This window comes from Mytilus edulis, chromosome 5 (assembly GCF_963676685.1).
Source record: "Mytilus edulis chromosome 5, xbMytEdul2.2, whole genome shotgun sequence".
NCBI lineage: Eukaryota > Metazoa > Mollusca > Bivalvia > Mytilida > Mytilidae > Mytilus > Mytilus edulis.
The window spans coordinates 86431632-86447110 of record NC_092348.1 but is presented as its reverse complement, the minus strand read 5'-3'; the positions used below and the strand labels follow the sequence as shown (position 1 = coordinate 86447110).

General features: G+C 31.9%; 1 protein-coding gene across 2 annotated transcripts; it reads left to right on the top strand.

Moving 5' to 3' along the window:
- The first annotated feature begins 591 nt into the window (after window positions 1-591).
- LOC139524693 (lachesin-like) lies at window positions 592-15015 on the top strand. 2 transcript variants are annotated; one of them, XM_071319696.1, is made up of 7 exons: window positions 592-684; window positions 7397-7506; window positions 8100-8358; window positions 9056-9213; window positions 12199-12400; window positions 13277-13510; window positions 14699-15012. In XM_071319696.1, exons 2-7 carry the CDS (start codon window positions 7468-7470, stop codon window positions 14815-14817), a joined length of 1011 nt encoding a protein of 336 aa, XP_071175797.1. In that variant the 5' UTR covers window positions 592-684; window positions 7397-7467; the 3' UTR covers window positions 14818-15012. The 2 variants fall into 2 exon arrangements, with proteins under 2 accessions (XP_071175797.1, XP_071175796.1); XM_071319695.1 differs by lacking the exon at window positions 592-684 and adding an exon at window positions 4372-4610 and having other exon boundaries at window positions 14699-15015.
- The last annotated feature ends 464 nt before the right edge of the window (window positions 15016-15479 follow it).

Sequence of the window (15479 nt, the reverse complement as noted above, 5' to 3'; positions counted from 1 at the left end):
ATACATTTGTATTAGTACATGTACATGTATTTGCATCAGTGTAAAAATGTGCTAAAAAGTAGTAAATTTTTTACTAAAATAAAGGTATAATTTACGCTTGTGTATGGCTGTACATGTATGTAATTGTTTCACGCCTACATCAATATTCATAGCAGTGAAAACGTTTTTCTGTGGATAAATATATATATATATATATACAAAAAAAGTTTCTTTTCAAGCAGTGTACAGAATTATATATTAAAAATTAAATACACAAAAAGAGTTTTAAAAGCAGCATTGTCTAGCGCTTTCATCCATCTTGGGACTTTTCAAGACTATGAACGTCGTTATGGGGAACACATTAGTATTATGACGTAACTAATGTGTTCCCCATAACGACGTTCATAGTCTTGAAAAGTCCCAAGATGGATGAAAGCGCTAGACAATGCTGCTTTTAAAACTCTTTTTGTGTATTTAATTTTTAATATATATATATATATATATATATATATATATATATATATATATATATATATACATGATATACACAAGGCTGGTGTGGACGAATGGACTACATCTAGACATAAGGTCTATGCAATTTTGATAAATATATACATGTATATACACAAGGCTGGTGTGGAAACACTTGCATGGATGCACAAAAAATATAGATACATGAAGATACATGAAGATAGAGAGAGAGAGGTATTGAAGATTTTATACAGAGTTTTATGTATTTTACCTTCGAAAAAAAGACATTCCAATGAAATGGATGTATCAGACATGTCAGATGCAGAAGTTAATCTATTTAACTCTCCCAGTCATCCATTATGGAGTCAAAGTCTCGTGATAGTACTCATGTACAACTAAAACTAAACCTAGTAATTCATCTGATTCAACAAATGCAAGTACTGTGAAATGTTTCAAAACAGCCTATTAATTGTGAAGTAATTGCAGGTCTCCCCATTTATAGATATAACAGTCAGGGGACTTACTGAAATAAGTGATTTTTAAATCACTTATTTGAGTAGCAAATTCGAGGTTTTGTCACAAATTGGGATTTTGTAGTTTTTTTCAAAATTTTAAATAATATCTTTTAATTAGTAAAATAAAAAAATATGAAAAACGCTATAATAATGGCTTTACATAATGAACTGATACTTTCTTAAAAGATTTTTCACAGCAGTGGGAGTATTTTTCCTGTGAAGTTCAAGGTTTTATCTTTCAGATTATATAATAAAATTCTACTGTTCGCGATAAAAATTTCACTGTTCGGGGGTGTTGAAATTAGTAGGGGTTATTAAAAGAATGATACTTAAAGAAGTGATTTTTGGGAAGGAAATTGAGGTCTGATACTTAAACAAGTGATTTTTATGTCATTGACATTATCCTAGATTCAGTACAAGGTCATCACCTGAAATGACCTGGTCATCCTAGACAACACAGATGTTGGTTCTGATAAGTTTAGAAACATAATTAGTCCCTGGATCATTAGTATTCTATATTTAAAGCTACAATAAAATTAAATCACTTCTTCTAGTGATTTATTTGTACTACTTAAATATGTGATTATTAAAGAAAGACAACTCTAACTTCCAACCTTTATAGAAATAATGTTACTTGAATCAGTGATTTAGAAAATCACTTGTTTAAGTAAGTCCCCTGACTGTATAAAAAATTGACAAATAATTAGATGACCGTTAGTCCAAAGGAACGTGTCACAGGAAAAAAGATAAAATAGCCTGTCAACATGGTCAAGACGTCATAATTATTTGGCTTAGATGACCATTTGATAATTGCGGGGGGGGGGGGGGGGGGGGGGGGGGCAGATGTAATATTTTCAAAATTGAATATTCATTTTCATCTGTTATGCTTATTTTATTCAGTGGACATGTGGATATGATATTCTTTTTCAAAATCATCCTCCCCAAAGAATCAAAGAATAATCCCCTTTCCTTTCAACTTTATACCTATATGTACTACCTCTGTACTCAGATCTAATCCTCTTACACACTGTTTTTGTTGCTCTCAAGAGCATATTTAACTATATTAAGTTTACCTTCTACAGACCCCTTATCTGGGATCTGGGAAATGTCCTACTATAGTGAGAATTTCTTCTTACAATCGATAGGGATTTTTGTTTGGGGGTCAAAGTTTTGAAGCTATGTGATAAGGGGAGGGGGGTCATTATGGGGTTCATAATGTTTTATTTTAGGGGGGTCAATAAATTTGAACATACCCCTCAGCTGATAAACAATGACCGTTCCCTAAGTTTAGCTTGTACAGACCTCTCTACTATAGTGAGAATTTCTCCTCGCGTAAGGTTCCAGTTCTCATTATTTAAATCCAACTGAAAACATATGAAAAAGCATTCTGACCTGGGAGTCCTTGCCTTCACCTGTTAAATCTTACAGTCAAGAGACAGGTTACTCCACTGGTCCACTAAAAACAACTTTCACTGACGGCAATCGATAGGGATTTTTGTTTGGGGTCAAAGTTTTGAAGCTTTGTGGTAAGGAGAGGTGGATCATTATGTGGTTCATAATGGGTTTTTTTTTTGGGGGGGGGGGGGGTGTCAATAAATTCGAACATACCCCTCAGCTGATAAACAATTACCGTTTCCTAAGTTTTGCTTCTACAGACCCCTCTACTACAGTGAGAATTTCTCCTCGCGTCTCATTATTTAAATCCGACTGAAAACATGAAAAAGCATTCCGACCTGGGAGTCCTTGCCTTCACCAGAGACCTATATATGTCTCTGCCTTCACCTGTTAAATCTGACAGTCAAGAGACAGGTTATTTCACTGGTCAACTGAGAACAAATTTCACTGACGACTAGAAATGTTTGCATATATACTAATGCTTACCTTTTCTTTGATGCAATATATCCAAAAGAAATGATAAATGTCCAGCTGGCGATATACGATGACCTAATTTTGGGAGAAAATATAAAATAGAATACACTACCAAAATGTCACGGAGCGGAATTTCCGGATTATATAAATCGAACGTTTTGGAAAATCTCTCAGGTTTCCCACACAAAACGAAGGTGTCAAGTTAAGAATTTTGAAACAAAAAGATCATTTCAGCGATACAGGCCTAATCTATATGTATGTTTATGTGTTTCGTGTCAACCCCATAACAAATTAAAAGTTTTCAAATAATACACTTCCGCCCGCTATGATCCAGAAGTGTAGTTAATTAACCCGGAAATACTATGGCAAGCCGTTCTCGTCAGAACTATGTTTAAACAATTTTTCGAAAAATTTACACACTGAGAATTACAACAAAGCACACTGAGATTTAAAAACTTCAAAAAGCACACTGAGAATTGAAAATTACACACTGAGAATTGAAAATTACACACTGAGAATTAAAAATTACACACTGAGATTTCATAAAGACGCACTGAGATTACAAAAATGAAAAACGCACACTGAGAATTGAAAATTACACACTGAGAATTGAAAATTACACACTGAGATTTCAAAAAGACACACTGAGAATAAATAAACTGAAAACACACACTGAGAATTTGAAATTACACACTAAGATTTGTGCGCACTTTTTATGCGCACATATTTAATTAGCATACTTAATCTTACAAGCTTGAAACAACAAGGGGACATAACTCGTTAGTCCTTCGATTTGGTTCCAAATTACTAATAAAAAAAACTTTAGAAATACAAGATCAAGAAAAAAAACCTTTACTCTTATTACAAATATAACCAAATGGTGAAAAACCTTTATTAAAATTATAAGAAAACATTGGAACAATCTGCAAAAGAATGCAGTGAAATTTTTACTCAAGTCTATTATAGCATATGAACGTAACAAAAATATAAAAGATTAACTAGCGAAATCAGGGAAACAGTTGGAAAACTTTTGGAAAGGGACCCATGTTTAATTACTGGTAGTTATGATCTGAATTATAGGCAACAAACTGATGAATATGAGCGGTGTTTTAAAGTCTTGAAATTTATTACGAATGTTGGTTGAAGGAATCGCATTTTTTATTACAAGAGTTCTTGAGATCAAGATATTAATCTGTTGAATTATTCATCTCATGAATATTCATTAGTAATTTGCATATTAATCTCAGAGTGTATTTTTGAAATCTCAGTGTGTAATTAACAATTCTCAGTGTGTGTTTTTCAATTTATTTCATCTCAGTGTGTCTCTTTAAAATCTCAGTGTGTAATTTTGAATTCTCAGTGTGTGTTTTTAATTTTTTTAAATCTCAGTGTGTAATTTCGATTTCTCAGTGTGTTATTTTAGGTTTTAAAATCTCAGTGTGTATTTTTTTCGAAAAAGAACGGCTTGCCATAAAATACCACACCGATAGATCTATCATGACTACTATGATTCACGGATGGGTTACTTACCTGGCTTGGGAAAACCGGACCACATTGATTGCTCATAAGAATGAATCGAAAATATTGTGTGATAGAGATCACTTTATACATTAAAATCATTGAAGCCGAACATTGTTTGCATTCATTTGAACCAAATGTTGTTTACCTGTTACATGAAACAGGATGTAAGCTAAATTAGTAGTTTGTTATGACATTATTTATCAAAGATGAAAAATGTGCGCTATATCGCCGTGTTTTCTTCAATATTGAGTATCGGTAAGTATCTTTTTATTTACAATTTCACAAACATTTTCAAATTATTATAGTAGCGGTTAAATACTTAATTAATTCTCAATCTTGATATCTTTTTAAATAATTGTGTCTAAAACTATTTTCGAAAAAGAGGCAGACGATACAAAAATAGAATCAAAAGTTTGAAAACAGTGAAGTCAAAGAGAAACCGACAAAATATTGGGGAAAACTTCTCATACCTACAAACGACGATAAGACAAAATGTAAGGACTAGATCAATGCCATTCCTTGTGAAAATTACTTTTTTGGATATTACCAATAGTAAGCACTTCTCGGTTTACATGATAATGTTATTTTTTTTTCTTCAAATTTACTATTAATATAATTTTACTGTTTGCAAAAGTATAAATTAATCTAAATAATAAGGATGTTCTTATCGCAGGCAGAAAACCTTATCCGCATTGGGCACAACCTTTTGGAACTTTTGGTCCTCAGTGTTCTTCAACTTTGTACTTGTTTTGGCTTTCGAACTTTTTTCATCTAAGCGTCACTGGTTAGTCTTGTGTGGAAAAAACGTATTAAATTCTACACCTTGTACCTTTTGTTAGCTATCATTCGTGTGTTTCTCTGTCCTATATGTTCTCCAATTTATTTGTATTGTAGTCATGTCATGTTATGTTGTCATTTTAATATTATATTTAACATTGCCATCAAAAAGGGGGGTTTGGCATGCCACAAAACCAGGTTCAACCCATCATTTTTTTTCTTAAAATGTCCTGTACCAAGTCAGAAAAATTGCCATTGTTATATTATAGTTCGTTTCTGTGTGTGTTGCATTTCAATGTTGTGTTTTTGTGTGTGTCGTTGTTCTCCTCTTATATTTGATGCGTTTCCCTTAGTTTTAGTTTTTAACCCGGATGTGGGTTTTTTTTCTATCGATTTACGATTTTCGAACAGCGGTAAACTACTGTTGCGTTTATTTAAAGATAATTCTAAACACTTAATGTTTTGTATCCCCTTCAAGTCTTTAACCAGATTCCGCATGGATTTTAAAGAAGATTAACATTTAATGCTCTCATCTTAATTTTGATATAAGTGCCATTAATAAGTGTTACTATAGTATTAATGTATGGAATTTTTCATATTGGCCCTATAACATGAACTTGGTATTAATAGTGGCCAATGATGGTTGTAATGACCCCGAAGCAACGCCGAGGGCCATTTCAACTGTCTGAGTCCATAATGAAGTATAATGCCATCGCGTTCAGTTTTAAAGAAAGCTATGATATCTGACAAGAATGAATTTGACCAAATGTTCATAGACTATGCAAACATAGCCTACGGTAGATTAGGAAAAATTGTGTTTGGTTTCAATGTTCTTGAACTTCGTTACTGAAAAAAATACTTGTCCTATTATATAAATGCATATGTTGCGAAAGAATACATAAGTACATTGAATAGCAAAGATAACTTTGCATGAGTTCTCAAAGAATGCATAGGGTTTTCCATGCACTGAATACTTTATCAAGTATTGGCTCTGGTTTTTAAAGAAATTAAAAAGACTTGCTTTTCATTACCGGGCATAGCTCATATAAATTTTGGCACTCCGCGAGCATTTCTATTGGAGTTCAGTAGCAGATGTTTTACTTTTATTGATCGTTAATGTTATACCACTTGGTCTATCCAGTAATTATATAGATATAGGAAGATGTGGTGTGAGTGCCAATGAGACAACTCTCCATCCAAATAACAATTTAAAAAAGTAAACCATTATAGGTCAATGTACGGCCTTCAACACAGAGCCTTGGCTCACACCGAACAACAAGCTATAAAGGGCCCCAAAATTTCTAAACCATTCAAACGGGAAAACCAACGGTCTAATCTATATAAAAAAACGAGAAACGAGAAACACGTATAAATTACATAAACAAACGACAACTACTGTACATTAGATTCCTATGCATGTTTTAGCCAGATATATAGTTGTATATTTGATACTGTTATTAATAGCAGTAAGAAGAACCTTTTTATAACTGGTACATCCATGACAATGATTCAGTAAAGTTATAACAGAAAAATGAGTTACCGAATACTATTCTTTCTATATGTAAAATCAGTGTTTGGCAGCTAAATGAGATTTTTAAATAATACTACTGACTTTTTTTTTGTTATGATGTTAAGTCTAAGAATATTGGAGTGGATCTAGGTGACGAAACGCGTGTCTGGCGTACTAAATTATAATCCTTGTACCTTTGATAACTATTAACACCAATGGTTCGATGCCACTGCTGGTGGACGTTTTGTCCCCGATGGCTTCACCAGCCAAGTAGTCAACACTTCGGTGTTGACATGAATATCAATAATGTTGTCATTTTTATAAATTTTCTATTTACAAAACGTTGAATTTTTCGCAAAAACTAAGGATTACCTTAGCCGTATTTGTCACAACGTTTTGGAATTTTGGGTCCTCAATGCTCTTCAACTTTGAACTTGTTTGGCTTTATAACTATTTTGATCTGAGCGTCACTGATGGGTCTTATGAAGACGAAACGCGCGTCTGCAGTACTAAATTATATTCCTGGTACCTTTGATAACTATATACAATCATCTTCTATTCCTTTTTCTTTTTAGAACTTGTACGCTTGCTGTAGTTGTAGCGTACTTTTCATGTGACAAAAAAATCCAAATTGGAAAACAATAACAAAAGAAATCCAAGTGCTACTAAATACAAACTGTTCGGGTACTCTATTAAATATTTGGTCATTGTAAAGAACGTCTCTCAGTCTTTATTTTTTATTTACTTTTTTCAGTTTTGGGTGCTGGACTTGAAAAGGTAGATAATAGTTTATCACAGGTGAAAAAACAAGACCAGACATCATACATGAATTGTTCTGTCATAGATTTATATGATAGAGAACAGGTATATACTTATTAGGTTTTTTTTATAATATAATTTTTTAGTATTATGGCTCATTTTAAAAATGGATAATCATAGTTTGACCCAAAGTAACTTTATCAATGATGAGTATTTTTTAGTTGAAATGCGATTATTTTGATTGAAATAGCGTACAAGTTAAATCAAGTTTTCAATGAAGAGCTTTTTCTTTCATTTGTTTTGTTAAGTGTGGAAATTGAAGACGAGATATGAAAAAAGTAACTCAATTGTTCCACACATGTTCTTTAAGTTAATGTAAATTATAATATCTTGTTTTTATCTTCCCTTCAAGTTTGCAATATTAAAGCTCCATCTGAATGTTAGATTAATACAAAACATTGGTTATAGTTCAAAGTATATAGATGCTGGTGATTGTTGACGATTATCTTGAAAATAAATATATATATATATATATCAATCTATCTAATAATTTGTATTGATCAAGGTAGCAAGTCAGAGTTTTATTTCAATGTAGTACGCTATGATCTTAAATATTCATTTAACACATCTGAAGGGCAAAAATGTATCCTTACGTTAGACATTTGATTAATAAAACAACACATTGTTATAATTGACAGTCACAATGGAATACAAAGACCCCCTTAACTGATGATCCGTTATATATTTCATCGGATGGCATTGTTCGATTTGATCTATTTGTTGAAGAGAGAAATAGATATAGTGTAGTGAAATACAGAACACACAACAGTCAAACGTACCAACTGATTATAGAGTCACTTACAGAGATTGAAGCAGGGAACTACACATGTCAGATATATCTTCCAAATCAAAATTACGAGGAATTACCTAGAATGTTAAGGAGTGTAACTATACAAAGTAAGTTATAACAATTGTCATGTTTATCATAGATATAGAAAGATGTGGTGTGAGTGCCAATGAGACAACTATCCATTCAAATAACAATTTAAAAAAGTAAACCATTATAGGTCAATGCACGACTTTCAACACGGAGCCTTGGCTCACACCGAACAACAAACTATAAAGGGACCAAAAATTACTAGTGTAAAACCATTCAAACAGGAAAACCATCGGTCTAATAATATTTAATACCATTTTGCTTTTTTTATTTGATAAATGGACACGACGGTTTTGCAATAACATTTTAAAATGCTGTATGGGAATAAAGTTTTAGTCATCATCAAGTTTCATAGCCGATATTTTGACTCTAAGATATATTGATGGTGTCGTTTAACTTGAAACTCTACATGTCAATGCTTGCTTTCATCTCATAAAGGCACCGTACGGTCATCAACAATTAGCAAAGCCCATACAACATATGCATTTATTTCAAAATTCTGTCGAATCCCAGAAATGAAATCCCGATTGAAAATTATCATTTTAAAGTATCAAAAACAGGGTTGCTGTCTCAATACCACTGCACAATTCTGGAAGAGGTTTTACAAATAGAATTTTGAATTTTGTTCTGTATAAATTTTGCATACATATACGATAAGGTTTAAAAACAAAAATCAGTAACTTTTATTAAATAATATCATATAAAACGTATTTACAGTTGCTCCGTACATAACAACTGTCAGTGCTGCAACTGTAACTGTACAGGAAGGAGAAAATGTCACACTAGTTTGCGAAGCTTATGGTTATCCATTACCAAATATAACATGGAAAAGGGGAGATGGATCTCCTCTCCCTCATGGTGGATTACATCTTAACGTGAGTTTAAGAAAATAAAGATGATAAAGTTCTCATTAACAGTGCTACAAATCAAAAAAATAAAAATAAAATGAATATCAATAAACAATTACTTGTAAAACTAAACCATCCAGTCTACGGCTCAACTTTTATCAGTTATCAAACTAAGTCACACATCAATTATAATTATGACCTCTGATATACCCCCTTTCGTGGAATTGATTTCGTATAAGTAACTTATATGCATCTCATTTAAATTCATGTTCATTATTCCTTTAATTGAAATATGTAATTCTAAGAAATAACAAAATCAAAGATTTATTCGACTGTTGGCTGCTCATTTGTCGGGTTCTTGTCTTATTGACATATTCCCCATTTCTATTTTCAATCTTGTCGTAAAATAAAAATACCTATACCAAATAGTTATTATTGTGATTTTTCATTTATGATAAATCAGTTATTGTCTGCAATTACATGAGCAACTTTTGGACTTTTTAACTTTTACACAAATAAAGATCAAACAAAAATTTCAATTTTGTTTTCTTATTTAACGCATTCACAACAATAATCACAAAGTCTAAAATTCCAATTCTGAATTTACATAACATATTACCTGACATTCCATTTTGTCAAAAAGTTTTGACACTGTGTGAATTTGTCTTAAATAAGTATCTATATTCTAGATATTGCTCTTTACTATCTGTGTGATTTCTTTAATTGACTCGACATATGTCTTGACACTATTAACAATGATAATTTTCTTATTTATTGACATATTCTTGATATTCGTAATGGCATCTGATTCTGACTCGGCACACTCTTGACAGTCTTTATATGTCTGAATGTATATTGACACACTTTTGAAAGCCTGAAGTATGTCTCTACACTATCTCGACAGTATAAATTATAACTGACTTTGTACCGACATACTTTCTTGTGCTGTTGTCTAATACCGTCCAAATGAATTTTGAAGAATTAGGATACATTGAAACAGATCTTCTCATATACAAGAATGTGTCCATAGTTCACGGATGCCCCACTCGCACCATCATTTTCCATGTTCAGTGATACATGAAATTGGGATAAAAAAAACTGTAATTTTTCATTGCAATTAGAAAGATCATATATTAGGTAACATATTTACTAAGTTTCACGTTGTTTGGACTTCAACTTCTTCAAAAAATTCCTTGACCAAAAACTTCAGCTTTTAGTCATTTATCTGTATATCTGAATTCAACTATCTTGAAGTTCATACATTTTTTTAACGCAGTAGTTTTGTTATTATACTTTTTTCATAGAAATATACTGTGAAAACTTTATTGTATTTTCCCAGAAAACAGTGCATTTGTAATGAATATTACACATTCAAGTTATTCTACTATCAAGTTTGAAGTTACATATTGCTGAAATATAAATGATGCAGAGTACGCCTCAATTTCGTCTGTTTATCGTTTTAAACAACTTTATTAATTTCTAATGGATCAATGTGTTACGTATGACATTTCTTATTATAAAGGAGTTTTGAACATCGGTAAACTACCGTTGCTTTATTTAATTAGGAAAATACTATGTTTGTTGTTATGAACAGCAATAAGTGTCGTAGTGATCACCCTTGTCGTTTGTTAGTTGGCTGTCAGGAAATATATGAGAGATAGCTTTAATGTTTTATTCTTTAGTTTTCTATGTTGTGTCATGTGTACATGTGTACTATTGTTTGTCTGTTTGTCTTTTTCATTTTTAGCCATGGCGTTGTCAGTTTGTTTTGGATTTACGAGTTTGACTGTCCCTTTGGTGTCTTTCGTCCCTCTTTTAAATGTAATTTTAGTATAACAAATGAAACACTTTTTTTACCCAAATACAACATCTATTTCAACCAGTTTCACTGGTTTTACGCACTTACTTACAACAGTTCAGAGCAACAGCGCGATTTCGCTTATTCAATGTGATTTTTCAGGGTTATACAAGTCTTAGTTAAACTTTATAACCTCAAACTGAGAAAGTTAAATAAAAAATGATCATTTGTACACATGATTGCCTCTGAGTGGGTTTTAGGCTATATTTAAGGTCCAATGTACATTATCAATTTAAGTAAAATAAATTTACCCTTATTCCAATCTCGTCAATATATCTAAAAGATACAAATCGAGACAAGAAACAAATTGTTAACGTCATGTTTAGCGTTGTCTCATTGACAATCATAGCGCATCTTCTTGTTGTAAGATTCTAAGGGAACCCCATAAGAGCGACAAGGGGTGAGGACATACAATAGAATACTGTCGAGGTAATTGCCATTTTTAGTATGAAAATAAATATCCAAAAAGTACAATAACACAAGCACCGAACTCTGAAGAATTTTATAAATGGCAAATCCCTAAGTCACTTGTTTGGTATATTTTTTAAGAAAAAGTAGTTGAATGAATTTTGTTTTTAAATTTCTAAGATGTATGAATATTATCAATACCAAATCAGATATTGACCATTCCATTTACGTTTTCTTAAGATGATAATTTTAACGGTTCTATTTGTACGCCATTCAAGTGCTTTAATTTAGAGAATCAAAGTTTACTAGATCAGAAATAATGTATTCTAAATTGTCTCTTATCAAACAACTCCGACTTTGGTGATTGGTTGATACCATAGTAGAGAATCACTGTGTGATATATCAGTAAAATGGTATTCGGAATGTCACGTATCAAACAACAACCGTATATATAAATAGTTAACATGGGTGTCAAATGTGAAACAGGATCTGTTCACAATATTGAAGAACCTGAGATCACCACAAGTTTTTGGTGGGGTTCGTGTTGCTTAATCTTTTAGTTTTCTATGTTGTATACTATTATTTGTCCGCTTTTTATCCCTTTTTTAACAAATATATTATTTCTATAGTGTTTTGTTGTCCTCTAATAATGATTTGTTTCCCTCGGTTTTATTTCTTTTCTCCCAATCGATTTATGACTTTTGAACAGTGGTAAGTACGCTTGCCTTTATTTATTACACTTTCAGAATGGACTATACAGAATTAACAATGTCAATGCCACAGATCGTGGATTATTCATATGTTCTGCTGATAACAATGTAAAGCCACATGCATCATACTCAGTACAGCTTAAAGTCTTATGTGCTCCTTACTGTACAGCTATCCAGGATATAGTCGGACAAGAACCAGATCGAATGTATCATGCCATATTAGAATGCTTAGTATTTGGTAAACATATGAAATACAAAATTGCAATTGTTTCCATCAATATTAGAGTTTTGATTAAAAAGTTATATCAATAAAAAAATCAATATGAGAAATTTAGGTTTGATAAATAGAAACTAGACAAAGTTATGCCCGCTCACTTCACTTTGAGGTAACTGTATTATAGTATTATAACAAAGTAAATATTGGACTTTCTTTGTGATATTATTGTGTCTTAGTGACACAATTAATATCCCTGTGGATGCAAAGTGTTATTTTAAAAGAACTGTTACACCAAACCGCATATACAATAAAAAAAGTTTAACTAACTCCCAAAATAGCAATTTAAAAAAAAAATCAAAACCCAAACCAATTTCAATAGATATAGAACAGAAGGCAAATTGAACACTTCATAGAATTCAAACTGCAGAACTCGAGCTAAATATTTATATAATCATAATAAGGCGGATGGAAGGACGAACGGACAGACAGACAGATGAACAGAGATAAACCAATATGCTCCCTTTCTTTAAGTTTCGGGGGCATAAAACAACAATTAGCGTTATCTTCTCTATTGTAACACACAAATTGAACTGTTCTGAGGATATTAAGAAAAAATGGAAACAACACGAAAACATTGGTCTTGAGAAACACATACAAATGTCTTCTTTTAGAAAACCATAGAATGGAATGCAATATTAAACCGGTTTTTTTTTTATCTTTATTTATATGATATTAAAACCCAAGTAGTGTCAGGTGAGCTATACATGCTCTTGAGAGACTCTCGTTATTATTCCTAAACATTTATACTATGAAGATATTTATCTTAAGTCTTTGGTTTCAGTTGAAACATACAATATCCATCCCATCACCGAGACCAAATGTTTGTTTTATTTTTAGCTCAGCCCAGAGCAGAAGTTATATGGTATAAAGAAAACAGAACAACATTAATTAATGAACAAATTCTGGATAATGATAAATACACGTTAGAACAACAATATGATGAGAGGTTGAGAGATGACGAGAAATGGTACACATTAAAAATAAACAATGTAGTAAGAAGCGATTATAGAGACTATTACTGTACAGCTCTGAATAAACTTGGAAAGAATCAAGCTAAATTTACACTTTTTGGTATGTATGTGTCATTTCGTGACTTTTATAGCTGATAATGCGGTATGTGCTATTCTCATTGTCAAAGACCGTACGCTGACCTTTAGTCAGTGTGGTACGAATATATTTATATGCAAGGAATAGATAACAGGCCAAAACCATTAGAGGATCAATATACATTAACTGGCATATTTATACAATATGACCTACAGAACTAGACTAGTTACCGGGTTTGTTATAACATGGGAAACACGATGTGCCATATGTGGAGCAGGATCTGTTTACCCTTCCGTAGAACCTGTTATCATCCCTAGTGTTTTGAGGGGTTCGTGTTGCTTAGTCTTTAGTTTTTCTGTGTTGTCTACTATTATTTTTTTTATGTCTTTTTCTTACTTTCTTTTTTATCATATTGCATCTGAACTCATAATGAAGTTTTGGAGTATGTTTTTTATACTGTTTAATGAAAAGTGTTATTTTCTCTTAGCTGTTTTTTTTCCCGAAATGATTTGGAATCAGCAATGTTTACTTTTAATCCACTTTATTTGCTATATTTTCTGCGAAAAAAAAATCCAAATGTAAAGAGATAAAGAAGATTCAATATAGACAAATGACAAGATATCAAACAATGATAAAAATATGACTTTGAATTACAAACCCTTCCAATTCCGGGGAAAATCAAAATGCTAAAATTGAGATGGCTATTTTGTTCCGCTAGTTACACCCATCGTATTGTTGATGACTAGTTAATCTTCAGTTAGAAGTCACAACGGTAATGTCATAATCTGAAAACTATTGCTATGACATTAGTTGATATTGAGAGGTGTCTCATCGGTGCTCATACCATACATTCCTCTTTATTCCACTTATAAAAAAGTGCATCGAGTTCCGAATGCTCTAAATACCCAATAAGAAAACAAAATTCGGTATAATCAACCCGTTGCACAATTGTTGCCAACATATTGTAAACATTCATGAAATTCATATATCTATTACATATGAAAATAAGAAAATGAGGTAAGATTGTCAATGATGCAACTCTCCACCAAAGACAAAATAACATAGAAGTTAGCAACTAACGTTTTAATCAATACACCACAGTTATTGTGAACATTCGAACAACTGATATAAATTTAAATAACAAATTGAAAATCTACTTTTCTGGTAAATCTTTCACTAACTTAACATGGACCTTTCTACCTCTATTTTCAGAACCATTTGTATACTATTATAATTTAAATTATAATACAATCGGGAAAGCACCATCAACCCATCAAGTGTCAGTAGTAACATATATGTTTGGATTCCTTGTCAGCTTTATACTTTTATGAAGTACTGTTAAAGTTGAATTTTTCGACTGAAAGAAAACGTTGCTGATCCATCGTTTACAACTAGGGAATGAAGTTTATACTAAGATAAGACTCAATATTAACAATTTATTGACCTTTTCATTGTTTTTCATGTTTTGTTTAATTATATTTTCAACACGTGTTTTGCTACATATGTATACAATACATCCCTTGATAACTACACAAAGAAATGCCTTAAAAAATGTATGTCTTTCATTCATTTGATTTATTGTATTTTCAAATTTAAATTAATTCATTCAGGTTCCCTTTTCAGTCTTGTTAATCAAATAATATCCTATATATTGAAATGTATTTCCCCAATAAAGTATGAAAATATCTAGTATGCAATTTTTGAGAGGTACTGTGACTTACAAGCCATACTATACTATTAGACTACTGAATGTTACATACTATCTCGTAGACACACTTTTATAACTCACACAGAGATTTGTGTTCGTAACAGCCGACAAAGCAGCCAACAATGTGATGCTGGTAAGACGGCAATCATACACGGATGGGTTTCTGCGTCTACACCCAGGTCCGTGTGCTCTACCGAAAGTCAGGAGAAACAATTCAAGGCATACTGCTCTATAAACGTTTTTGATATTCTATGAACATCTGATTATGTTATCAAGAAATTAATC

Bases quoted from the DNA above. Each gene is read 5' to 3' on its own strand.
- LOC139524693 (XM_071319695.1), top strand. From the start codon at position 4,562: ATGAAAAATGTGCGCTATATCGCCGTGTTTTCTTCAATATTGAGTATC. The intron at 9,214-12,198 runs GTGAGTTTAAGA...TTACACTTTCAG, and splicing joins ATGGTGGATTACATCTTAAC to AATGGACTATACAGAATTAA. The intron at 12,401-13,276 runs GTAAACATATGA...TTTTATTTTTAG, and splicing joins ATTAGAATGCTTAGTATTTG to CTCAGCCCAGAGCAGAAGTT.